Source organism: Aotus nancymaae, unplaced genomic scaffold (assembly GCF_030222135.1).
Source record: "Aotus nancymaae isolate 86718 unplaced genomic scaffold, 86718_ANA_hifiasm-v0.15.2.pri h1tg000108l, whole genome shotgun sequence".
Lineage (NCBI taxonomy): Eukaryota > Metazoa > Chordata > Mammalia > Primates > Aotidae > Aotus > Aotus nancymaae.
In genome coordinates, this window is record NW_026988523.1 from 13,327,315 (window position 1) to 13,353,092 (window position 25,778).

Genomic DNA, 25,778 nt, shown 5'->3' on the forward strand with positions numbered 1-25,778 from the left:
CATACCCCTATCCCTTTCCCACCCCCTCATCCAAAGGAAAAATTAAAATTTCTCAGGGAGTGAAAAATCAAAACAGTGGTTGTCTTGCGGGAGAGAGTTTGACTGGGAAGGGAAACTTTCTGTGGTATTAGAAATTCTCTGTATCTTGATGGAATGTGTGTTACATGAGAGTATCATTTGTCACAACTTCTCAAACCAAAACTCTTAACTTCTGTTCATTTTTCTAGGGGAGGTTGACATGCCAACTCTGAGCTTTCTCTAGAGTTACAAGCAGGCAGCCAGGAGAACCTCTGGTTCCTGAGTGAGTCTCCAAAGTTAGGACAGTGCATGAGGAAGGGAGCACACTGGGTCCTGCAGTACATCTTCTGCAGAAATAAAGAGATGGCAACGCAGAGAATAAGGCACAGGCAGCCAAATGAGCCGAGGATCAGAAAGGAGCAAACCATATCTCATTGCTGGGAATGCCAGGATAGACCTGAGAGGGACTGCAGTGGGTAGCTACCCACTGTCCCTAGAAGCTGTGGGAATGCCATGACACCTCTGCAAGGGGATCTTCCCTACTCTAAAATGAAATGATGACACTCAGCCTGCTCCCTCACCAGGTTGTTGTAAGGAACAACTGAATCATATATGGGAATAATTTTATTTTTAAAATTTTAATTGTGAGGCCAGGAGCAGTGGCTCACGCCTGTAATCCCAGCACTTTGGGAGGCCAAGGTGGGCAGATCACAAGGTCAAGAGATGGAGACCATCCTGACCAATATGGTGAACCCCCATCTCTACTAAAAATACAAAAATTAGCTGGGCGTGGTGGCACACACCTGTAGTCCCAGCTACTCAGGAGGCTAAGGCAGAAGAATCGCTTGAACCCAGGAGGCAGAGGTTGCAGTGAGCCAAGATCGTGCCACTGCATTCCAGCCTGGTGACAGAGTGAGACTCCATCTCAAAAAACAAATAATTTAATTGTGGTAAAATACACATAACATAAAATTTACCATCTTAACCATGTTTAAGTGTACAATTTAGTAGTGTTAAATATATTTGCCTTGTGCAATTAATGTCCAGAACTCTTTTCATCTTGCAGAACTAAAACTTTATACCCATTAAACAACTCCTCATTCTCCCCAAACAATCTCTGGCAACCGCCATTCTACTGTATGTCTCTATAAATTTGACTACTCTAGGTACTTCATATAAGTGAAATTGTACAGGATCTTTTTATGATTTGCTTCTTTCAGTTAGCATGATATCTTCAAGGTTCATTCATTCATTCTGCATATTGCAGAATTTCCTTCCTTAGTAAGCCTGACTAATATTCCATTGTATATATACCACATTGTGCTTGTCCATTCATCCATCAGTGGACACTTGGCTTTCTTTCACCTTTTGGCTATAATGAATACTGCTATGAACACAGGTGTACAAATATCTCTGAGACTCTGCTTTCAGTTATTTTGGATATATATTCAGAAGTGGAACTGCTGTATAATATGGTAATTCTATTTTACATTTTTTTGAAGAACAGTCACATTGTTTTTCATAGTGACTGCACCATTTTACATTCCTACTAAAAGGCGTAAGTGTTCCAGTCTCTTCACATCTTCGCCAACACTTGTTATTGTCTGTTTTTCCCCCTTACAGTAGTTGTACTAATGGGTGTGAAGTGGTATCTCATTATGATTTTGATTCAGATTCACATTTTTTTAATAATTCATGATGTTAAGCACCTTTTTTTTTTTTTTTTTTTTGAGATGGAGTCACCCTGTTGCCCAGGCTGGAATACAGTGGTGTGATCTTGGCTCACTGCAACCTCCGCCTCCCAGGTTCAAGCAAATCTCCTGCCTCAGCCTCCCAAGTAGCTGGGACTACAGGCACACACCACCATGCCTAATTTTTGTATTTTTGGTAGAGATGGGGTTTCACCATGTTGGTCAGGCTGGTCTTGAACTCCTGACCTCATGATCCACCTGCCACGACCTCCCAAAGTGCAAGGATTACAGGCATGAGCCACCAGGCCTGGCTGTTAAGCACCTTTTTATGTGCTTATTGGCCATTTGTATATCATCTTTTTGGGGTGGGGAGAAATGTCTATTCAACCCATTTTTGATTGGGTTGTTTTGTCTTTGTTGAGTTCATCCTAAATCTTTCTTGAAACAAGGTAAAGAAAGGGAGAAGCCCAGGCATGGTGGCTCCTGCCTGTAATTCCAGCACGTTAGAAGGCTCAGGTGGGCAGATCACCTGAGGTCGGGAGTTTGAGACCAGCCTGACCAACAAGGAGAAACTCTGTCTCTGCTAAAAATACAAAATTAGCCAGGTGTGGTGGTGCATGCCTGTAAACCCAGCTACTCAGGAGGCTGAGGCAGGACAATTGCTTGAACCTGAGAGGTAGAGGTTGCTGCGAGCCGAGATCTCGCCATTGCACTCCAGAAAAAGAAAGAAAAGAAAGGGCGAAGTGTTGCATAGATGTAAGGTATCATACTCTTCATCATTATCCCACCTTTTAGAAACCCCGATATGCACGTACATGTTCCTGGTCATTCCAGGAAACATTCGCTTAAGTTCCACTGATCTGGCTATGGCTGTCTATGTTTCCTACCTACAACCACGGAAAGTATCCATATACATATAAAAACACACTGGTCATGATTTATTTCCTCTTCTTGGTTGTTACCAACACCTCTACCATTGTCAACACACTTATTTAAAATAAACAAGGAAGAATTCCAGTCAATTTACATATTTAGCACTAAGGAGTGATGGAGAATTTCTGGAACATCCATTTGATGGTCATTAGAAATGTTGTTTAAATGTATGTAATGACAGCTGGGCGTAGTGCCTCACGTCTGTAATCCCAGCACTTTGGGTGTAATCCCAGCACTTTGGGAGGCCGAGGCGGGTAGACCACGTGAGGTCAGGAGTTCGAGACCAGCCTGGCCAACATGGTGAAACCCCATCTCTATTAAAAAGACAAAAATTAGCCAGGTGTGGTGGCACATGCCTGTAATCCCAGTTACTCGGGAGGCCGAGGCAGGAGAATAGCTTGAACCTGGGAGATGGAGGTTGTGGTGAGCTGAGATGGTGCCACTGCACTCCAGCCTGGGCGATAGAGCAAGACTCCATCTCAAAAAAAAAAAAAAGAAAGACATTGTAGGCATACCTACTTTTTACTGGTAGTACAGCAGGTTATGGTATGGAATGCATTTTTGGAACAAGATATTAACAAAAATTCAAAGGAACAAATACATGGCCATGGAATTCCAGTGCTGAGAGACATCTGGGAATATTGGGGGAGTTTTCCAAAAGAGGCACCCAGGTGCCTGTATTTGTTAAATGAATAACAAAAGGAAAAACAAAGAAAGGGAACAGAAAGGAAAGGAAGAGAGAAATACGAAGATCTGAGAAGAGAAGGTGCCGGCGGCTGCTGAGAGATTGCCAAATGTTAATTTCGTTATTTGGCTTCTTATTTTATTCTGGGTAATGGTAGACCTATTAGTTTCCAGCTGCTATAACAAATTACCAGCAACTTAGTGGCCTCAAACAACACAAATTTATTCTCTCAAAGTGCTGGAGGACAGAAGTCCAAAAATATGTCTTATCTGCTAAAATCAAAGTGTTAGGTTCCTTCTGGAGGCTCTAGGGAGAATCTATCCTTCTCTTTTCTAGTTCTAGAGGCTGTCTGCGTTCCTTGGCTCATGCCCTTCTTTCAGCAATGGCATCACTCTGACCTTTGTTCCACTGTCACATCTCCTCACCTCTGACCCTTTTGCCTCCCTCTAGTAAAGCCCCTCTGATTACACTGGGCCCAGCAGATAATCCAGGATGACCTCTTTGTCTCAAGATCCTTAATTTAATCATATCTGCCAAGGGTTTTCTTTTGTTTTTTTTGAGGTGGAGTCTATTGCCTAGGTTGGAGTGCAGTGGTGCAATCTCAGCTTACTGCAACCTCCAGGTTCAGGCAATTCTCCTGCCTCAGCCTCCCAAATAGCTGAGACTACAGGTGCGTGCCACCACACCCGGCTAATTTTTGTATTTTTAGTAGAGACAGAGTTTCACCAAGTTGGCAAGGCTATTCTCGAACTCTGGACCTCAGCTGATCCACTCACCTGGGCCTTCCAAAGTGCTGGGATTACAGGCGTGAGCCACTGCGCCCGGCAAGGGTTTTGTTTTGTTTTTGCCATTTAAGGTAACATATCCACAGGTTCTGGGGAGTCGGATGTGGACATCTTTGGGGCAGACAGTTCTCAGCCTACCATGCAAGGAAACCAGTAGGTAAGGTTCTACTACCTACTAAGTGCATCTTAATCAGAACTTCTTCTGATCCTTCAACAACTCTGTGAAGTATATGATAGGATTTGCTTTTAAAATTGAAGAAATCAAGCCTTTGGGATTTGCATCGTCAAACAGTGGGGAGGCAAACCCATGGTCAAATCCCAAGCAATTTGGGATTCTACCATGGTCAAGTAGTGGGGAGGCAAACCCAGGTCCCTGAACCCAGCTCAAGCCTGACCGCCTCATGGCCCTGCCTCCATTTACCTCTCTGCTTCATGCCTACTTCCTCTTTCCTGTCTGGACCTGTTCCCCAGCTCCCTGGACAAGCTTAAGCTGCTGTTTTCCAGCTTGTCATGTGCTCCTGATGACAGTGTAGGCACAGCTTGATCCTGGGGATTGCTGATTGAGCAAGCTGAGTGGCTGCTCCTCAGAATCTTCTCTTAGGCCTTTCTCTTGCCTTCCTTTATTCAATAAACATTTTGAGCTTATTGTGCTGGGTGCTAGAATAGCAGGGAAGACAGACCTAAGCTGTAGATTACAGGAAAATCTAAGTGACACCTGCTATCTCAGAAGCAGAGACTACAGCATCACAGGGAGCCAGAGCAGGGAGTTCTAAGCCCTGGGAACTGTGTGACTCTTATTGACCCTTAAGCAAAAATCTAAGCTCCAGGGAACAGAGTCAGCAACTTGAGCTCCCTGGTTGACCAGATATGATTAATCATTGTTTCTCTGTGTCTTGAACATGACTGTGCTCCTTAAATATTTAAAAGTTGGGAAGAAGGTGAAGACAGATACACCAAAAGAAGTAAACAGTGTCTGAAACCAGCAAAGGGTTAAAAGTTACCAAGAGTGCTCAGAGCCTTCGTCTTTTTTTTAACCTAGCAACTGATGACACTGCATATTTTCCCCTGTGCTTATTGGAAGAAGGCCCTGTGTGTCACTCAGTTGCTAAATCACCCAAGGGATTCACGGAAGGGACCTGTCAGTTTTTGGTTAAAAGAACACAGAAAGAGAAGGACTACAGGGGAACTGATGGTGTTCCTGTTACCTCTCATCATTGTATTAATGGCGAAGCAGAGCGATGCCAGTGAGTACCCCACATTCTCTTCTCCCCTAACTCCAAAGTCAAGGCAGCCTAGAAGGAACAGCTTTTCTTCCTAAAACTTGTGGTGGAAAATATAGAAGCTAGGGGCAAAAAAGTGTATGTATTACATCAAGACTCCAGGAGCAATGGACTACCTGAACAGTTTTCCAGTTCATATTTGTAGGACTTTGATGTCACCACCTTCTGAGGCAGCAGGAGCCATTCTAGAAACTAGACTCCGGAACTTCCTCACTTTCCCTCTGAGTATGGTCCCCCTTCTTTTCTGCTCATATTTTTTCTTTTACTTTTGTTTCTCCTCTTCTGTAACCTCCAGAGTCTCATGAGGATGTCGTCAGAGTTTCAGACACTAACAGTGGAGCAGATCCATCAGGTTTATTTAGTTTTCTCTACTCAACACAAGCCCTACCTGTAACAAAAGATCCAGGAAAGATAAAACCATGGCTCTGGGCTTGTTTACTGGCTGTGAGAAGTATTAATCAAGTAGAAGGAAGAGTTTTTCATTGTTTTAGGAGCTCATGTCACTGGGGAAGCAAATGCCTTCTGTTGTCTCTAATAGGTGGAAGGGCCCATGGGCTAGAACCGCCAGGCTTCTCTGCTCTAGGCACCTGCTCTCTGGGCTGAGGACTGGTAGTGTGTCTAGAATGTAGGCTTGGCCGCCACCGTAGGTATTACTGACAGATATGAGAGGAAGGAGCTCTTTCAAATCATCCATGCAAGTGGAGAGTGGAATGAGTGACAATGGAGACTGAGAAGGGTGAGAGGGGTGGATGATGAGAAATTACTTAATGGGTACAATGCATGTTACTTGGATGGTAGATACTTTAAAGCACCAACTTGACCACTACACAATCTATGCATATAACAAAATTACAGTTTACATCATACATTTATACAAATAAAAATTTAAAAATCATCCATGTATTAATTGTTCAAATATTGATTGATGGGCTACTATGTGCCAGGCACTTTGGGGGATATGGCAGTGAACAAATAGACATAGTCTCTGCTTCCATGAAAATTTAATCCAGAAAGTCTCATCGTCTATGGGAAAGATTGGGGGTGAGGGTGAGAGGCAGAAGATGAAAGAGGAACAGAGGAGGGAGGTAAAGTGTGATATTTTTGGAAGTAAAAAACATATATTACCTGCATGTGATTCTCAAAGAACTCTCCAATAATATGGAATAATATTCCTTAAACATATTATCCCCTTGACAATCTCACTGACTGTGGTAGGTGAGGGAAATATCCCCATTTAAAGATGAGCCCTGGATTTTTCTCTAGGCCTAGAGAGTGACCAGGCTCACATAAGGAGCAGCCTGAAGGAGACTGCAGGTCTTCTGGCCCTCTGTCCAGGGCTGTTTCACAATGTCACTGTGCCTCTGGGTGTCAAGACTCGTCACTTTGATAACTGGGGGGATAGGAAATAAAACAAGTAAGTTACAAAGGCAAGGGAAGGTCACTTGGTGCTGGTTGTTCTTCTTTTGACTCCTCAGACTGCATCCTTCTCTGTTCTGTTTTGTGTCCTTGAGGCTGACTGCTAGACTGCATCACCTAGACTCTGTTGCAAGCTGATTTCTGCTTGGGTTCACACAATGGGAGACACTGAAGGGAGAGAGGTCAGAGAGCAGGGAGGAAAGAGAGGCTGGGAAATGTCTTTCTTGCGCCTTCCCGTCTTTCTATAATGTCTCTGGCAGTAGCTGTGTGCTTCTGTGAGGTTGTCTTTCCTGAATAACCCCTTCTTCATGGTTCTAGCTCCCATTGGGCTTCAGTAACACTATTTGCTATTGTTATCTCTTAAGCCCTAGGGGTGATAATGGCTTCCCATAGTTGTTAGCCTGCCAGTGCCCATCATTTTTCTTTGTTGCCTTAACCTTGACCATATCTCTGCAAGGAGTCCTCATTAAGGTCTCCTCAAGTGACCATCTGGGCTGAAGGCTGTTTCCTGCTAGGACCCTAACTGAACATTCCTGGGCTTTGAGGGACATTGGCAGGGAAAGGATATGAGATTATGAAAAAATACTTGGTGTACTTGATATTTATGCCTAGTACTAGCCCTGAATGGCTGCTATATACCATTAATAGATGGGGAGACACAGAGAGGAGATTCTGCAGTGTTGTGGGTCATTACTCCAGGAAATGTCAACGTAACTCCAATGTCACTTCCAGTGTGTTGCTTTCATTGACTCCATAGCCTGCAGTTGATTCCTCCTTCCTTTGTGCTCCCATAGCTCCTGTTCACAGTTCTATAATTTTCCATTTACAAAAATCTTCCCTTTGAGGCACTCCTTAAAGACAGAAAGAGACGTCTTCATTTTTTCTTATTTCTCTGGCACTACCTAGTGCCCAACAGGCACTAGTAAATAATTCCTGGGTGAATTTATGTTCGGAGGTAATGTCCCTAAGAAATCCCAGTTATTTGACTGGGAGCCATATAGAGCTCGGGCAGTAATAATGATTACAAATGCAAAACTGTGGCTTATTGTAGTTGCAGGATTTGTGTTAAAAAGGTGTTTCATGCTTTTACAACTCATCTTGTTCTTCATCTCAGTCTGTGTGAAACTGTGAATTGGTGATATGGGTAGGTGTCATCAGACTGGGGGCCAGCATGAGATTTCTCATGCATAGGCATATGTGGTTTGTGTGCTTCATCTTGACATAATCAAGGTCAGTCTCTTGATATCACTCATACTTTTATGGCTGTCTCAATCTGCTATATCAATCTACTTCATGAATGGTGGAGTCCTTCACAGATGAGGCCTGATGATAGATAGGCTCCCTAAGCTGCCAACTGGGCTAGTGTTAAAAAACATACGTGCATATTATCTGCTTAGAAGTGACCTTGAGTTCAAAGAGTTAACATGAGAAAATATGGGCGTTTTCTAAAGACTTTATTAGACTTCAGTCTGTTTCCATGGAGCTGTTGCCAAGGTACATGCCATAGAAATTTCTCCAAGACAATGTTTCACTCCCCTAAGGCCTTCTTCTTCTTCTTCATTTTTTTCTTGAGGTGGAGTCTTGCTCTTGTTGCCCAGACTGGAGTGCAATGGCACAATCTCAGCTCACTGCAACCTCTGCCTCCCGGGTTCAAGTGATTCTCCTGCCTCAGCCTCCCCAGTAGCTGCGATTACAGGCGCCTGCCACCATGCCCAGCTAATTTTTGTATTTTTAGTAGAAATAGGGTTTTGCCATGTTGGCCAGGCTGGTCTTGAACTTCCAACCTCGTGATCCTCCTGCCTTGGCCTCCCAAAGGAGGCCACACCCGGCCAAGGCCCTCCTCTTAATTGGTGTTGAATCTATCTAAATTTGAGAAATTCAACTAATTTGTAGATTTTTCTTTTGACTAGTTGAAATAGCTGTCTATTCTCACTTGACCTCAATCTTCTTACCCCACAGTATTGCTGAGAACTACAGGGAAGTAGCCTAAGTTAAAGATCAAACACATGACTCTTTGAACACTTAGTTTAGGGAGCTCAAATTAACACAAATGACAAAGTATGTTTTTTCTGATGTCTGAATTTTAATTTATTGGGGAAAATCTATCAAGAGTATACATATTGTCACATTTTGCTATAACTTCAAAAGATCATTTTAAAAGAATAAAATTTATAAAATTGGGATTCTTCTAGGAAACATGAGACATACAGTTATCATTGTATAGGGAGTGTACTGAAGGAAAAAAGACACCAGAGCTCATTCATTCATTTTTTTGGCCAGGTGCGATGGCTCACGCCTGTAATCCCAGTGCTTTGGGAGGCCAAGGCGGGTAGATCACCTGAGGTCTGGAGTTTGAGACCAGCCTGGCCAACATGGAGAAACCCTGTCTCTACTAAAAATATAAAATTAGCCAGGCATTGTGGTTCATGTCTGTAGTCCCATCTATTCAAGAGGCTGAGGCAGGAGAATTGCTTGAACCCAGGAAGGGGAGGAGGTGGAGGAGGTGGTGAGCTGAGATTGTGCCATTGCACTCCAGCCTGAGCACCAAGAGTGAACAACAAAAAAAGACAACAGAGCTCATTCATTCATTTTCCAAAACTCCACATGGTCCTACAGGGCTCACTTCCTTACTCCATTCACATCTCTGCTCAAATGCAACCTGCTCTGGTCCCTCTATTTGAAAGATCAGGCCTTCTCCTCTCCACTGTCTTTTCTCTGCTTTACTTTTCTTCATAAGCTTTATCTCCACCTGACCTTGTATTATATATGTGTATTTACTGCCAATCTCCTGGCTAGAAATTAGCTGAGAGGCCTGGGACTTTCGTGTGTTCATTGCTGTGTTTCCAGCAGCTAGGACTGTGCTTACTGGACATTCAGAAAAGAATAAACCTATATGAAGCGAGACATTGGCAACCTTCAAAAGGGTAGCCTCAGAAAAGTAGCTCACAAGCCAAACTTGTCACATTCAGCACTTTTGTGCTTTCAGTAAGTTCCTGTAGTTAGACAAGTCATTAGGACAGGGGACTAACGGTTCTTGCTGCACATAGAACCATCCAGGAACACGATGGCGCCCTTAACTAAAAATATTGCCACCTACTTCTCCCCCTCATTCCCACGATGCTCGAAATTCCAAAGAGTCGTTCCAAGGAATCATAATCATTTTGACCTTATTAAGGCATTACGCTACTTGAGAGAGCCAACAAATAATCGGACTGTGTTGAGCTGGTTATCCAATCAGGACTCACTGCCACCTGTATGTAGGAAGATCTGGAGCCTGCGGTCCCAGGGACTGGGAACTCAGAGGCAGTGAGTCATCCTTGACACAAGGGGGCGGGAGAGAGCAATGATAATCCAGGGGCTAGAAGCCTGAGACTTCGTGGCCTGGGAAACTTCCCTTACACTAGGGAGGGTTGGGTAGTCTAAGGTAGAGGGGCTTCCCATAGAGAGATCACAGTGTGATTCCTGGTTTCTGCACTTGTGGATTCTGAAGATGATCTTGGGCAATTAATATCTCTGCACCTATTTTCTATCTGTGGAATGGAATTGTAAGACCTACCTCAAAAGTTTGTTAGACGAATAAGTGAAACCCGTGTTTATCAAGGGCTTAGAATGGTACCTAACACAAGGTAGGTGCTCAATAAATAAATGCAGTTGTGATGACTATGATTAAGATGCTGCTTTATGCCTCATTGAAGGCCCATCTGATCCGCCACCTTCTCCTTGGAACATTTCCCAGCGGATCCCTTCTCATGGGGCCAGTCTGTCTTCTCCGAGTGGCTGGAGCACTCCGTTGGTACTCTTCTGGGGCACTCGCTGCTTGTTGCCGTGTGTGGTGGCATTGCACCTATTTGTTGTTATGTGCTTTAGCTCCCCAATAATACTGTAAGTTCCTGGAAGAAAGCTGGTATCTGATTGTTCTTCTCTTCCTAACATGGCCTCCAATTCCTTGTACATAGTAGACAGGAATTGGAAATAGATAAGAATTGCCCCCATGGATTAATATGTGAAAACACTTTATCAATTATTTTACAATCCAGTGATTTTCACAGGCTTTTGTAAGAATGTCCCGACACGTTAAAGTACAGGTTAAAGGGAACATAATTTAGAACTTTCAAGTAGCCATTGTACCTGGCCTAAGAGCTGTTTGGTTGTGTTGTTCAGGCTCTCCAGCACTGTCAGAAGCTGATGAGATGGGGCAGGAAATGCTCTTTGAGAAGCAGCTTGGCTGACTTAGACAGAAGACCAAATTCTAAATTGTATATTTCAGCTTAATAAGTGAGTTGATGCTGATGACCTGTTCATGGAAAGGGAGAGAGACTTAATTTCAAAATTATTAGGGCAAGAAAAGAGAAATGGAAGATTAGATGAAATGGTATGAAATTGTCATTTTTGTAGGTCAAAAATGGTCAGATATTGGTCTTTTCAAAAGATTCAAAATCTGATCATCTCTACAACAAATCCTGGTAAGATATAAATTATCACAAGGTTTAATGTACTAAGAGAGAGAGAGTACCTGGACTTTTCCTCATCTTATCCGTTGTGAGTTATTGACTGAACATGTGTCAATCAACTTGCCACCACAGCGGAGGTAACATTTTAAAAGCCCAGCTAAGGAGCAAACATGACTTATTCCTGTGGAGGCACCAGATGGGTAACTGGGTCCATGGCAAATGAAAAGGAGAGGGATGAGATGTCCTGGAGCAGAGTCATGCTGGGCTGAAGCAGGGGTGGATGGGTGTGACTGGCAGAGAGAGTCCAGCCTTTAGGGGCCTGGACTTTGAAGTCAAGCCTGGCTGGTGGAGAATAACCGTTTCAAAACCAGGAATCAGAATGAGATTGAGATTTAAAAAAAAAAAAAAACCACAATATTTACTTGGACAGTACTGTCAACAGACCATATTTCTATCTACCTCTTTAAACTTCAGATAATGCAAATTCTTATGAAAGTTTTATTTTTATAAGAAAGCAAAGTTACATGAGTTGTAAATATTATGCTTGGAGATGATGCTTGTGATACTTACCTGGAATAAATCCTCCTATTGGGCACTAATGTCCCAAGTTGTTGATACTGGTTTTTTGTTGTTGTTGTTGCTTTTTGTTTGTTTGTTTTTTGTTTTTTTGCTTGTTGGCATCTACCAGGAATGTAGACCCCAGAGATCATAAAAATAGAAAACCCAGATTCCAGGGGCTGTTCTACACCAACCCAGCTTAACAACACAGCATCTTGTTTTCTTCCTTCTTTTTTCTCCTCTCCGCATTCTCTGCCTGGAATCTGCTCTCCGTGAGGTTTTTTTCCCCATGAATAACTATGGAAGTGATTCCTACCTCTTTCTTTTCCCCTCACTCCCTCAGCTGCAGCCACAAGCCTCTCTGCTGCTCCTGGAATGTGCCAGGCATGTTCTTTCCTGGGCACCTTTGCATGGCCCTTCCTGCCCAGACTGCTGACCCCAGACATCTGCCGGCCTCCCCAGCTCCTTGCAGACACTTGCTCAGAATTCACCTTTCTGGGAGGCCTTCCTTAATAGGCCTTCCTATTTTAAATAGTGTTGCCCATTCCTCTTTGCAGTTTTATTTTTCTCCACTGTACTTTTAAAAAATTATATTTCATAGTCTATCTTCTCCCCTTCCCCTGACTAGAGTGTAGAATCCATGAGGGCAGACATTTTTATCTATTTGGTCTGGTACAAGCTTAAGGGCTAGAAGAGTGGCTGGCACAGAAGAGGCATTGGATATACAAATGAATGTTAAGAAAGTGGGAGAACTAATATTCACAACTTGTTCCTCCTTTTGCCTCCTTCTTTAGATAGTTGCATATCTCCAGAGTAGCCACAAAACTTTCCAGATGTGAAAAAATAGAACTATTTCAAAATCAAAATGCAGATTTGATTTTGCAATTTCTCTTCCTAACATGGCCTCCAATTCCTTGTACATAGTAGACAGGAATTGGAAATAGATAAGAATTGCCCCCATGGATTAATATGTGAAAACACTTTATCAATTATTTTACAGTCCAGTGATTTTCACAGGCTTTTGTAAGAATGTCCCGACACGTTAAAGTACAGGTTAAAGGGAACATAATTTAGAACTTTCAAGTAGCCATTGCACCTGGCCTAAGAGCTGTTTGCTGTTTGCACACACACACACACACACACACCCTTTTGCAGACCCCAGATTGCAGCTCTACTGTCCATTCACCAGTCGTCCCTTGAATCAAAAGTATTTTTTAGGCCAAGCGCAGTGGCTCACGCCTGTAATCCCAGCACTTTGGGAGGCCAAGGTGGGTGGATAAACTGAGGTCAGGAGTTCAAGACCAGCCTGGCCAATGTAGTGAAAACTCATCTATATTAAGCCAAATACAAAAATCAGCTGAGTGTGGTAATGGATGCCTGTAATCCCATCTACTTGGGAGGCTCGGGCAGGGAGAATTGCTTGAACCTGGGAGGCAAAGATTGCAGTGACCTGAGATCATGCCACTGTACTCCAACCTGGGTGACAGAGTGAGACTCTGTCTCAAAAAAAAAAAAATATATATATATATATATATATAAGATCCAGGTTACATAGATTCATATTCATTTCAGCATATTTTATTATTCCAAACCACAGAAATAAAGTGTTTCGCCAACAATTTAATTCACTAAATATTTACCAAGCTCCTACCATGTGCCAAGCTCGCTGTGCTAGGCTTTGCAGGAAATACAAAGGAAAAAAGTTAAGTCCCCGTTTTTAAGTGCCTTAAGATTGAGAAGCAGGTAGAAGGTAGTAAGCCAGGGGAAAGAGAAGGCAGAATCTGGTAGCTCTCGGTTTTATGACAGAACTCATGCTCTGATGCAGTCTCTGGCTCTTGTTTTCATAAGATCCAACACTTCTATGAAGAGGCTCTCGTGACCACCCCAGAGGCTTCCACTGTCTTCCCTCCCAACCCAAGCCCCCACCCACCACAGGAAGGGAAGGGGGAAGTAAAAGGTCAAAGCAATGCAGAGGGGCATTGGGACCTTCTGCTGCCCCAGCCTGTAGGAGCCCAGCCTCCACCCTGTCCAGTATTGCAGCCGACATGTAGGGTAATGCCTGTAAGGGAGGAGCCCATGGGGCCAGGCACATACTCTGAACCCTGCCAAACTCCTATAGCCCAGCTCCAGGAGCAAGGAGAAAGAAGTGCTTACAATGATTTTACAGAACAGGTGCAATCAATTGCTGGGCGTGGTGGTGCACATCTCTAATCCCAGCGCTCTGGGAGGCCAAAGTGGGAGGATAACTTAGACCAGGAGTTTGAGACCCGCCTGGGCAACATAGCAAGACCCTGTCTCTATTTAAAATAAAAAAAAAGTTAGCTGGAAGTGGTGGCATGAGCTTGTAGTCCCAGCTACTCAGGAGGCTGAGGTGGGAGGATCACTTAAGCCCAGGAATTCAAGGCTACAGTGAGCTATGATCATGCCGCTGCACTCCAGCTTGGGCAACAGAGCAAAACACTGTCTCTCTCTCTCACACACACACACACACACACACACCACACACACACAAATAACTAGTACAATCAGGTGGACTGTGCTGTGAGAGACACCTCTCAGGGCCTGCTGTCTCCCCTAGTAGGCAAGGTACCTTGGCCTTGGGGTGGTCAATTCTAAAAGGTAATCTGCACATTATGAGTTCTTTCATAAGCAGTTTTAGAGAAAAGAAAAATATAAACAAACTTGCTTGCACAGAAGCTAACCCAACTAGTTTGTGATTTTTTTTGTCTGATCTTTCTTCTTAACTGTATGCTTATAAATGAGAAGGAAGGAATGAATATCATTAAGTGATATTCACCCTTGCAAGGTACTCTGTGGTGGCAAGGACCATGTCAGAAAATCAGAGTGTAGGGGAGTTCCGAAAGGTGACAGCAGCAGTGGGTTGGACAATCTGGAAAGACTGTGGGGAGGTGGTGTGTAGTTCAGCTCTTAGACACAGGCAGGAGAAGCCCCCGGATGTGGCCCCACATTCAGAGAGCCCCACTCTGGCCCTCTACTACCCACATCCCTCCCCACAGAGCGGGGAGTGTGTGAGGCTGAGGGGAGGTGGTCACCCTGTGTCTGGGCTTCTCCACTCCAGGGCAGACTCCGGGCACCCAGGAACCTGGAGTTCCCCACCCAGCTGACTCAAAGCTGCTGAGGTTTACACAGCAAACTCTCACTTTGACCCATCCTTCTAAGGGTGGACTGGCTGCCCTTGTGGGCCCTGCTAGGCCCGAGGGGTGGCCAAGAGATGGGAGGATCACTTAAGCCCAGGACAAGCTTGGACAAGAGGCAGTTTGTGGCTGGAGCCTGAATTTAAAAATAGAGGTGTTTAATTGTGGGAGGCCCTTGGCAGTGCTGGATGGAGCAAGAAACGGGAAGAAAAAGAGGAGTCTCAGACTGAGGGCCGGGGACTGGAGGGAGACACCAGCTTTCTCTGTGCCACCACATTCAGGCCCGGAACTTCACACAGTGTGAGATCTTTTAATTTGAACTTGGCCTTTGAAGCCACACAAAGGGCTATTCATCTCTCAAGGTGGGGGGATAGAACATATTTCACAGTTTGTTAGGTTGATTTATTCCTTTTAAATATCTGGATCTCTGGTATGTGGGCCTCCATCTGTCACCTCGACCCGGCCATGAAATATCAGGATGGTCCTGGGAATGATTTTGGAGATGGGCTTTGAGGACTGGGAAAGATGTAGATGGGTCAGAACGGCAGGAGATAATAGGACAAAAGGCTTGGACATGGACGTTCAGACACTGGCAGGCAGAATAGGCGAGTAAAGCCATCGCAGCTGCATGCCTTCTATTTGCCAGCTTTTGGGCATGGCATGGGGTGCATGGCCTTCTCAGCCTGGGCTCCGCCTCCCAGGCATCACCTCTCCCTGTGATGCTTGACGCTGTGCTCTAGCCATCCCCAGTCATCTGGTTCCCACACATGCCCTGCCTTGTCATGCTTCCGGCTTACACATGTGGTCTCCACTCTGCTCCTCCTGCCTGTCACTGATATCTCCCTAGGACATCACCTTCTCTGGAAGTCTCTCCTGAGGGCCCACACCAGCTTGGATCCCATAACACCACCCATCATGCTACCTTTTGAAACCACTTTGTCTGTTTCCATCAGGCCCTAAGCTTCATGGACAAGTGAGAGAAGTTTGGTGTGGGAGCAGCAGAGAGGGCCAGTTTTGTTTCATTTTGGTTTACTTTTAACCCTTATTACAATCCTTATAACAATATTTAGTGCTGGGCGCAGTGACTTACGCCTATAATCCCAGCACTTTGGGAGGGCGAGGTGGGCAGATCATGAGGTCAAGAGATCAAGACCATCCTGGCCAACATGGTGAAACCCTGGCTCTACTAAAAATACAAAAATTAGCTGGGCATGGTGGCACATGCCTGTAGTCCTAGCTACTCAGGAGGCTGAGGCAGGAGAATCCCTTGAACCCAGGAGGCGGAGGTTGCAGTGAGCTGAGATCAGCCCACTGCACTCCAGCCTAGCGACAGAGGGAGACTCCATCTCAGAAGAAAAAATTTAGTAAGAAGAAAAAGTAGAAAAAGAATAAGAAAATGTTTAACAAAGGTGGTTGGACATAATAGGAACAGCACTGTGCTTTTAAAAAACTGTTTTTTCCGGAAGCCTGAGTTCATAGGAGGGTTCTTGTTCTGAGTGACCTAGTGTGTGTGTGCATGTGTTTGTGTGCCTGTGTGTATACACCCACATGTGCACACAGAGAGGTAGAGTGAGGGGTCCTCATTTCTTCACCAGAGGCTTCTTTGGTAAAAGAAGAGGGCTGCGTTATCAGGGTTTTCAAGCCTTCAGAGTTGTCGAGGGCTCCCGCAGGGACAGCTCCCCCAGTGTCCCCAATGAGTGATCTTCCCTCTTCCCCCTCCAACCACAGCAGCACTCTATGTTTGTCTACGAGTTGAGATTACCTGTAAAATTCCACCCTGCATTTGCAAACCTGAACAAGAAGGCTCCAAGTCGCTGGGCTGGAGCTCTACAGTCCTGTCCAGGCCCTTGGTTCTTCGGTTCTGTGGTTCTGTAAGAGAAAACAGCAGCTGGGACCTGGAGGCCCGGGTGCAGCTGAGCAGGGAGCACTCGTGTGGGGCTCAGTGGATGCAGCTGAAGGATCTGCGTCGTCTGAGACCCTACATGTCTTCCTTCTTTGCCTCCTTCCCAGGGACGCACTCTCTGAGATATTTTCGCCTGAGCGTTTCAGATCCCGGCCATGGGGTCCCTGAATTTATTTCGGTTGGGTATGTGGACTCACACCCTATCACCACATACGACAGCATCACTCGGCAGAAGGAGCCGCGGGCCCCATGGATGGCAGAGAACCTCGCGCCTGATCACTGGGAGAGGTACACTCAGCTGCTGAGGGGCTGGCAGCAGGCATTCAAGGTGGAACTGAATCGCCTGCAGAGGCACTACAATCACTCAGGTGTGCATGCGGCAGAGATGGACGCTTCTGCCCCGCCCCGCAGAGGCCCCCGGGCTGACCTCCAATGCACGATGCTGACTTGCACCTGCTGTGGCTTTTGGCAAAGCCTGGGAATCGGGTTGGTGGAGTTCTGGACCTCCCATCTGCCTGTGCATCTTCTGGACTGTCCCTGTCTCCCCCAGGAGCGCTCTGTCATTTGCCACACCCACTCTTCCCCATCCCTGTATCCGTATCCGCATCCCATTTCCACTCAGGCTTCTGACATGCATCTCCTTTCCCATTCTAAATTTGCCCATTCCGTGTCTCACTTCCTGGTAGCCAGGCCTAGTGACTCGCTTGCTTGTGCATAACGACATTAACTTACCCAGGGGTATTTCTGGCTCCTGCATCTCTCTCCCTCCTCCACTGCACTCAGAATAGCCACAAAGTTTATCAATCATTCCCATTACAGGACAACTCCCCGAGGCAGGAATTACCATGCTCCTTTGACAGGCAGTAGGTACTTCACAGATACCTGCTGTCAGGTGGGCTTCCATAAGAGGGACCTCCTGGGGACTCTGATGCCACTATAGGTCTGTAGACCAGAGGATGCTTCCAGCCATGCTCCGTCCCAGCACCTGAGAGCCCACCTCTGTCCCTGTGTGAACCCCTTTAGGTTTGCATGTGTGTTTCAGGGTCTCACACTTACCAGAGAATGATTGGCTGTGAGCTGATGGAGGATGGCAGCACCACAGGATTTCTCCAGTATGCATATGACGGACAGGATTTCATGATCTTCGATAAAGACACCCTGTCCTGGCTGGCTGTAGATAATGTGGCTCACACCATCAAGCGGGCATGGGAGGCCAATCAGCATGAGTTGCAATATCAAAAGAATTGGCTGGAAGAAGAATGTATTGCCTGGCTAAAGAGATTCCTGGAGTATGGGAAAGACACCCTACAAAGAACAGGTAAAGAGAGAGAGAAGGCCTCACTCCCGCACTGCCTGAACAACTGTTTCTGTACATAACTCCTCCAATCTAGGTTACATCCACCCTATCCTAAAGCCATCTATTTATTTGGCCTACTGTGATCTCATGGCTAGAGTCCCCCGAAAACTTTCCCTCCTTACTTTTGAGCGACATCTTGACAAGATTTAGCAGTCCCCCTTGTCTTGACAGAGTGGAGATCACGCCACTGCATTCCAGCCTAGCGACAGAGTGAGACTCAATCTCAGAAAAAAAAATTTAGTAAGAAGAAAAAGTAGAAAAAGAATAAGAAAATGTTTAACAGAGGTGGTTGGACATAATAGGAAAAGCACTGTGCTTTTAAAAAATGGTTTTTTCAGGAAGGCTGAGTTCATAGGAGGGTTCTTGTTCTGAGTGGCCTGGTGTGTGTGTGCATGTGTTTGTGTGCCTGTGTGTATACGCCCACATGTGCACACAGAGAGGTGGGGCACCTTGTTTTTGGGGATCCATTGAGGCAAATTCTTCCATTCCTTCAATGATAAGCTTGGAAATTCTTTAGGAGGTGGAACAATTCTTACAAATTGTTTAGTTAATGAAGGGCTCACATACCACCAGCAGGAGTGAAAATCTGGATTTACCAGGATAAACAGAGTGGGGGGTCTCTGCTTTACTAAAGGATTAATGAGGCTGGGCACTGTGGCTCACGCCTGTAATCTTAGCACTTTGGGAGGCTGAGGCAGGAGGATTACCTGAGGCCAGGAGTTTAAGACTGGCCTGGGTAACATTGTGAGACTGAGACGCTGTCTATATTTAAAAAAAAATTAGCTGAGCATGGTGGTACATGCCTGTAGTCAGGAGGCTGAGGGGAGAGGATCTCTTGAGCCTGGAAGGTCAAGGCTGCAGTGAGCCATGATCATGATCAGCCTGGGTGACAGAGCGAGAGCCTATTTATTTATTTATTTATTTATTGAGACAGAGTCTCACTCTGTCGCCAAGCTGGAGTGCAGTGGCATGATCTTGGCTCGCTGCAACCTCTGCCTCCCGTGTTCAAGCAGTTATCCTGCCTCAGCCTCCTGAGTGGCATGCACTACCAAGCCCGGCTAATTTTTTTTTTTTTTAATTTTTAGTAGAGACAGGGTCTCACCATGTTGGTTGGGCTGGTCTTGAACTCCTGACCTCGTGATTCGTCTGCTTTGGCCTCCCAAAGTGCTAGGAATACAGGCGTGAGCCACTGCGCCCCGTGAGACCCTATTTAAAAAAAAAAGTATTAATGATAAGATTCCTTTCAGCAAAGAGCTCCTCTGTACCTTAAAGATATGATTCAGTTGATCAACTTTTAGTTCATACAGAACTTTTCAGGTATGATCTTATTATTCAAAATGAATCATGTCTGTATCATGCTACAGGAAACTCCTAGATACAATGTGTGTGGAAAGAGTATAGGAAGTCTGACTTGAGTCTATCTATTCCTCTCTACAGGCCTCTATCTACCTTCAGTGTCCTAATGGATTCTCAACCTTTTGGTCAAAACACACTCCTAAAACACACACACACACACACACACACACACTCTCCTATGAAAGGATCTCAGGGTCAGGCATGGTGGCTCAGCCTGTAATCCCAGCACTATGAGAGGCTGAGCCGGGTGAATCACCTGAGGTTGAAAGTTTGAGACCAGCCTGACCAACATGGTGAAACCCTGTCTCTACTAAAAATACAAAATTAGCCAGGCGCAGTGGCGCATGCCTGTAATCTCAGCTACTTGGGAGGCTGAGGCAGGAGAATCACTTGAACCCAGGAGGCGGAGGTTGCAGTGAGTCAAGATCGTGCCATTGCACTCCAGCCTGGGCAACAAGAGCAAAACTCTGTCTCAAAAAAAAAAAAAAAAAGAATCTTAAATTAATTTCTTACAGGTCCTGTCAAAAAGCACAATCTCTCCTAGTAGCATTTATTTTACTTTTAATGTTGGAAAGCCTTTTTCTACTTCCGAATGTCATGTCTCGGTAAAGAGACAAGGAAAGCATTGTTGGAGTGAAGGCTCTTCTCCGTATTGGGCTGGCCAGTGATAAGGTGGGGGTCAGGACGCAAGTCAGAGATGAGCGGGAAGCAGTCCCTCCAGACAGTGCGTTTGGTCTCGGTATGGCCGCATGACCCAGTTTCAGCAAGAAACATTAAGGACAGGACTGAATGGAAAATTAACAGAGGCGTCACAAGGAAGCAGAGTCATACATGGATACCTCTTTGGTGTCACTGTTGGAGCCCTTTTATGATATCAATTTCTTTGAAAGCACAATCATGTCATGATCTATTGCATATGTTTGTGCCTGATGGTAGTCATCAAAATGCCAGCCTGAGTACACAAGGCAATTCACAGTCAAAACTGAGAAGGGATGGCTGTGTTATTTACGTGCACTGAAAACAAAGAGTTCTAATCTCCAATCCCTTGCTGACTTACTTATAGGGAACAGTCACTTATACGTTTTGTGGGTCAGTTTTCCTTGACACATAAAGGTATTTCAAAGATTAATAGTAAACAACCCAGCACACTTTTTAAACATTCAAAGCTGGATGGCTTTCTTCCCTTAGAGGATGGAGCATGGCCGAACTCTGCATTCTTCACTACCTAGAGCATTGCCATTGTGGGAAGTGTGCATAAATAAGTCTGTTGTTGATGAACCTGAGTTCTGGGCCATTCTTAGCTTTAGAAGTTTTCTGCAATAAAGAAAAATTGTGAAAGCCAGTTGCCAGGTTCTAATATTACATGCCCAGTACATAAAGTCTTTAACTTTAGCTTCTTCTTCCTAGAGCCCCCACTGATCAGAGTAAATCGCAAAGAAACTTTTCCAGGGGTTACAACTCTCTTCTGCAAAGCTCATGGCTTTTACCCCCCAGAAATTTACATGACATGGATGAAAAACGGGGAAGAAATTGTCCAAGAAATGGATTATGGAGACATTCTTCCCAGTGGGGATGGAACCTATCAAAGGTGGGCGTCAGTTGAGCTTGATCCTCAGAGCAGCGACCTTTACTCCTGTCATGTGGAGCACTGTGGTGTCCACATGGTTCTTCAGGTCCCTCAGGGTAAGGACGGGGATCGTGGGTGTCTGGGGAGAGAGCCTGGAGAGAGGGGTGAACAGGAAGCCATGCTCCCTGCCAGGGAGGGGAGGATAGATCACTACCTCACCCAGTGTGCCTTAGAATGGGGCTTTTAAATAAGCCATTCTCACCCTTTTTGGAACCAGGACTCCTTAATACTATTAAAAAATTATTGAGGACCCCCAAAGAGCTTTTGTCGATGTGGGTTATATCTATTGCTATTTACTACACTATAAATGAAAGATTTAAAAATTAAACATGGCCAGGCACGGTGGCTCATGCCCATAATCCCAGAACTTTGGGAGGCCGAGGCAGGTGGATCACTTGAGGTCAGCAATTTGAGACCATCCTGGCCAACATGGTGAAACCCCGACTCTACTAAAATACAAAAAAATTAGCTGGGCATGGTGGTGCATGCCTGTAATCCCAGCTACTCAGGAGGCTGAGGCACAAGAACTGCTTGAACCTGGGAGGCAGAGATTGCAGTGAGCCAGGATCATGTCACTGTACTACAGCCTGGGCAACAGAGTGAGACTCCATCCCCCGCAAAAAAAGGCTGGGCCGTGGTGGCTCACACCTGTAATGCTAGCACTTTGGGAGGCTGAGGTGGGCAGATCATCTGAGGTTAGGAGTTTGAGACCAGCCTGTCCAATATGGTGAAACCCCGTCTCTACTAAAAATACAAAAAAAAATTAGCCAGACGTGGTAGCTTAGCTCCAGCTACTTGGGAAGAAGGAGAATCACTTGAACCTGGGAGGTGGAAGTTGCAGTGAGGAGAGATTGTGCCACTGCATACCAGCCTGCATGACGGGAGTGAGACTCCCATCTAAAAAAAAAAAAAAATTAAACATAAGCCAAGTGCAGTGGCTCATGCCTGTAATGTCAGCACTAGGGAGGCTGAGGTGGGTAGACTCCTTGAGCCCAGGATTTCAAGACGAGCCTGGGAAACATACTGAGATCTCTTTACAAAAAATACAAAAATTAGCTGGGCATGATTGGATGTGCCTATAGTCCCAGCTACTCAGGAGGCTAAGGTGGTGGATTGCTTGAGCCCAGGAGTTCGAGGCTACAGTGAGCTGTAATGGCGCCACTGCACTTCTGCCTGGATGACAGAGTGAGACCCTGTCTCAAAAAAAAAAAAAGTTAAACACAAGAAAACACAAGCACATATTCCATTAGTAGTCAGATTGATGAGTGAGAAGCGACGATAAGGAAAATGGTGTTGGGTTTCCTAAAGATCACAGGGACAAAAGTCCCGGAAAGTTAGTACAGAAGGGAAAGGGGACTTGTGTATTTCTCCTCATTTGCTTGCTTTCAGAATCAGAAACTATCCCTCTCATGATAAAAGCTGTCTCTGGGTCCATTGTCCTCGTCATTGTGCTGGCTGGAGTTGGTGTTCTAGTCTGGAGGAGAAGGCCCCGAGGTGAGAGGCACATGGAAGGGGTCCAGGGGGCTTCAGACTCTGCTGTGTCTCTCCAGAGTTTTATTTTCTGCACCTGCTGCTTCGAGCTCCATTCAAAAATGGCTTGGCTCTCACAGTGGGATCACAGAAGGACCTGGGACAACCCTCTGACCATGTAGGGGACACATAGCATGGATGATGCTTGTCGGGGAGCAGTCTCCTTTCATAGGTGATGCCTGACATCAACAAAATAGTACAACATCTGTCCAGGGAAACTGTCCCCCTAGAAGTTGGGTCAGAGAAGATATGGGGATCTTGATTTGTCTTTTTCCAAAGCATCTTTTTATTATTAATTACTGTTGACTTCTGAGACAATGTCCTTTGTTTCAAGACTTCCGTCAGTTTTTCCATTTTGACCACCATTCTTTCATCCCAAGCAAATGAAAGTGCTTTTGCTTCTAAGTTCATTTTTCAAAACATGAAATGTGTGAGTAGATACCTTCAGAGAATGGGACTTAGAGTAAGGAAAAGGGGAGGAGAAGTAGGAGATATATAAAATTCATTCACTAAGTGTACATGAAGAACCTGCTGTGCTCCAGGCACTGTACTGGTTGCTGGGATATAACAATGAAGAAGACAGACATGATGCCTGTTGTCATAGAGCTTACAATAGAGCCCTGCCTCTGGCTTCACTAGTTGCTCAGATTGATCAGAGGATAGTACTGAGGAGACCTGAATCATGCTTTAGACTCAAAGCGGACCAGAAGCTTGGTTTTCCTAAAACATGTTTCATAAAACATAGACCTCAACCCCAATTCAGTTGATAACTGTACAAAAGCATGTCATTAGATCAAAGTAAAACCAACCACTTTATTGGAAAAGCAACTCAGAGGGTTAATAGGTCGTTAATGTTTTCTTTATAAATAAAGTACAGCGCGAATCCTAATTCAATAAATGATAGCTAGTGAAACAGACAATTTTTTTTTTTTTTTACAATGCCATCCCTCTTTCAAGAATTATACAGACTGTGAGTTTGTGAATTCCTGCTTTTTATCTTATGGAGTTTACAAATTTGAGCTAAAGTTTGTCAAGTACTAAGAGAATGTTGACAAAGCAGGCTAAAACTGTCAATGCCTGTTTCTCAGATTTTGCTGAACACTGCATACTTTATTTTTAAGCTGTGAGGAAACATTCTTGTAATCTGACTAAAAACCTCTTTCCTTTCAGAGCAAAATGGAGCCATCTACTTTCCAACACCAGATCGATGATAGCAGATCCTTCTTTTCCAGTTCTCCTTCCCCTAAGAGCCGTGTTCTCCTCTGTCTCCCATAGACTCGAGTCCAGTGCTTGAAGCTCCTGACCACACCCACAACATACAAGAGTGTTATGGGTTTTGTTGCCCCAAACCCCACAGACTGTGTAACAAAACCCCAAACCTATTGATTTAAAACAATATCCATTTTGTTTTCTTTCATAGTTTCTATGGGTCAGGAATTCGGGTAGGGCTTGGGTAGGCAGTTCTGGCTTCTCATGGAGTTGGAGGCAAGTAGTGGCTGCAACAGAAATGGGGCAGCCAGGGGTGGTGGCCAGGCATCTCCTACATCCCCTCCATGTAGTCTCAGAAACTTTCCATGTGATCTCTCTGTATGGGTTAGCTGGGCTTCCTCACAACATGGTGGCCTCAGGGCAGTCACTGCTTACATGGCAGCTAGCTTCCCTGAGAGTGAGTATCCCAAGAGATCACAGCCAAAGTGCATAGCATTTTTATAATGTAACTTAGGAAGTCACAAGGTATCATTTTTATGATATTCTCATTGGTCAAGGAAGTCATAAAATCCTGCTCAGGTTCAAAAAGAGGATATATAGACTCCAACACTCAACAGGAAGATTGTCAGAGTTACACTGTAAGAAGAGCATGTAGATGGGAGATATCGTTGTGGCTGTTTTGGGAAAGATGCAACATGCCACAATGCCATGCTCTCTATCATCTCCCTATCCCACTTTGTACTGGTTTCCAAGGACAGTCATTTAAAAGTAACACAAAGGCCAGGCATGGTGGTTCATTCCTGTAATCCCAGGACTTTGGGAGGCCGAGGTGGGCGGATCACAAAGTCAGGAGTTCAAGACCAGCCTGGCCAATATGGTGAAGTCCCACTGAGATAGGAGTTAAGACAGGGCCTAAGTACCGCCATCTTATAGTGATTTAGGCACCATCATCTTAGAATAAAAACACTAAATCATGTAGTTCTCAGAACTGTTATTGTAATTCTCAAAAATGTTATTTTGTAAAGTTAAAAAATTTTCCACTATTGCCCCTTGCAACAAACCGCTGACCTTGGCTTCTGTACAATCTGCTTGCTTGCATAGCCCCCACACTCCCGGAACAAGGATGTACTTTTGCAGCTTAAATACCTTGCTCCCACTAAGTGTGGGGCCACGGGTTGGAGAGACATAAGTCCTCCGTGGCCACCGGCAATAAAAACCCTGCAGTTTGGCATACTTTTATCTTGATGTTAATTTTCTTTGCTCGCTCTAATACAACATTTGGAGGCCCGAGCGAGATTTTTCATCCATCACCAGACAAAAGCTCTCTCAGAGTCTCACCTGGGCGGCTGCTTCAGCCTCGGGAATCTCTAGGGGAGGCACCCCCTAAAACGTTCCAGGGCCCCAAAGTTTTGGCCCATGGCGGAAGGGCGACTACTCAGCCAACATTCACCAAAAATTCATCAGGATCTCAGGAACCTCCGGAAGTCAGTCAGATCTGGAAATCGGGGGACTGGTCCATCAAAAGCCTAGGTCAGGAGACCAAACGTGGTCGTTAATCTCTAAATAGACAAGCCTACCATAAAAAGTCACTGGAGGCTCGGGTAATTCAGTTTTCAGTTGTGTTCCATAACCTTTGTGTAAGTGTGAAAGTTAAAGTGTGTATGTATAGTCCCACGGCCAGCAGGCTACGGGGCTTGTGAGGGCCTTCACCCATGGTTCCATGGGGACATCATAAGACATAACGGTGATTCACCCTTTCAGTAACCAGGCCCGGGGTTTATATGAGTACACCTTAGCCAAAACACTCTAAAACATCCCTCCGGG

At 45.1% G+C, this 25,778-nt stretch overlaps 1 protein-coding gene across 8 annotated transcripts; it reads left to right on the forward strand.

The window, feature by feature from the left end:
• The first annotated feature begins 5,112 nt into the window (after window positions 1–5,112).
• LOC105711632 (major histocompatibility complex class I-related gene protein) lies at window positions 5,113–25,187 on the forward strand. 8 transcript variants are annotated; one of them, XM_064370826.1, is made up of 6 exons: window positions 5,131–5,356; window positions 16,983–17,163; window positions 17,918–18,193; window positions 20,996–21,271; window positions 22,605–22,709; window positions 23,916–24,045. In XM_064370826.1, exons 2-6 carry the CDS (start codon window positions 17,031–17,033, stop codon window positions 23,954–23,956), a joined length of 831 nt encoding a protein of 276 aa, XP_064226896.1. In that variant the 5' UTR covers window positions 5,131–5,356; window positions 16,983–17,030; the 3' UTR covers window positions 23,957–24,045. The 8 variants fall into 8 exon arrangements, with proteins under 8 accessions (XP_064226898.1, XP_064226897.1, XP_064226894.1 ...); XM_064370827.1 differs by lacking the exon at window positions 16,983–17,163 and having other exon boundaries at window positions 5,119–5,356; window positions 21,083–21,271; XM_064370824.1 differs by lacking the exon at window positions 16,983–17,163 and having other exon boundaries at window positions 5,125–5,356.
• Window positions 25,188–25,778: the final 591 nt, after the last annotated feature.

Bases quoted from the DNA above. Each gene is read 5' to 3' on its own strand.
- LOC105711632 (XM_064370824.1), top strand. From the start codon at position 5,158: ATGACACTGCATATTTTCCCCTGTGCTTATTGGAAGAAGGCCCTGTGT. The intron at 21,272-22,604 runs GTAAGGACGGGG...GCTTGCTTTCAG, and splicing joins GGTTCTTCAGGTCCCTCAGG to AATCAGAAACTATCCCTCTC. The intron at 22,710-23,915 runs GTGAGAGGCACA...CTTTCCTTTCAG, and splicing joins CTGGAGGAGAAGGCCCCGAG to AGCAAAATGGAGCCATCTAC.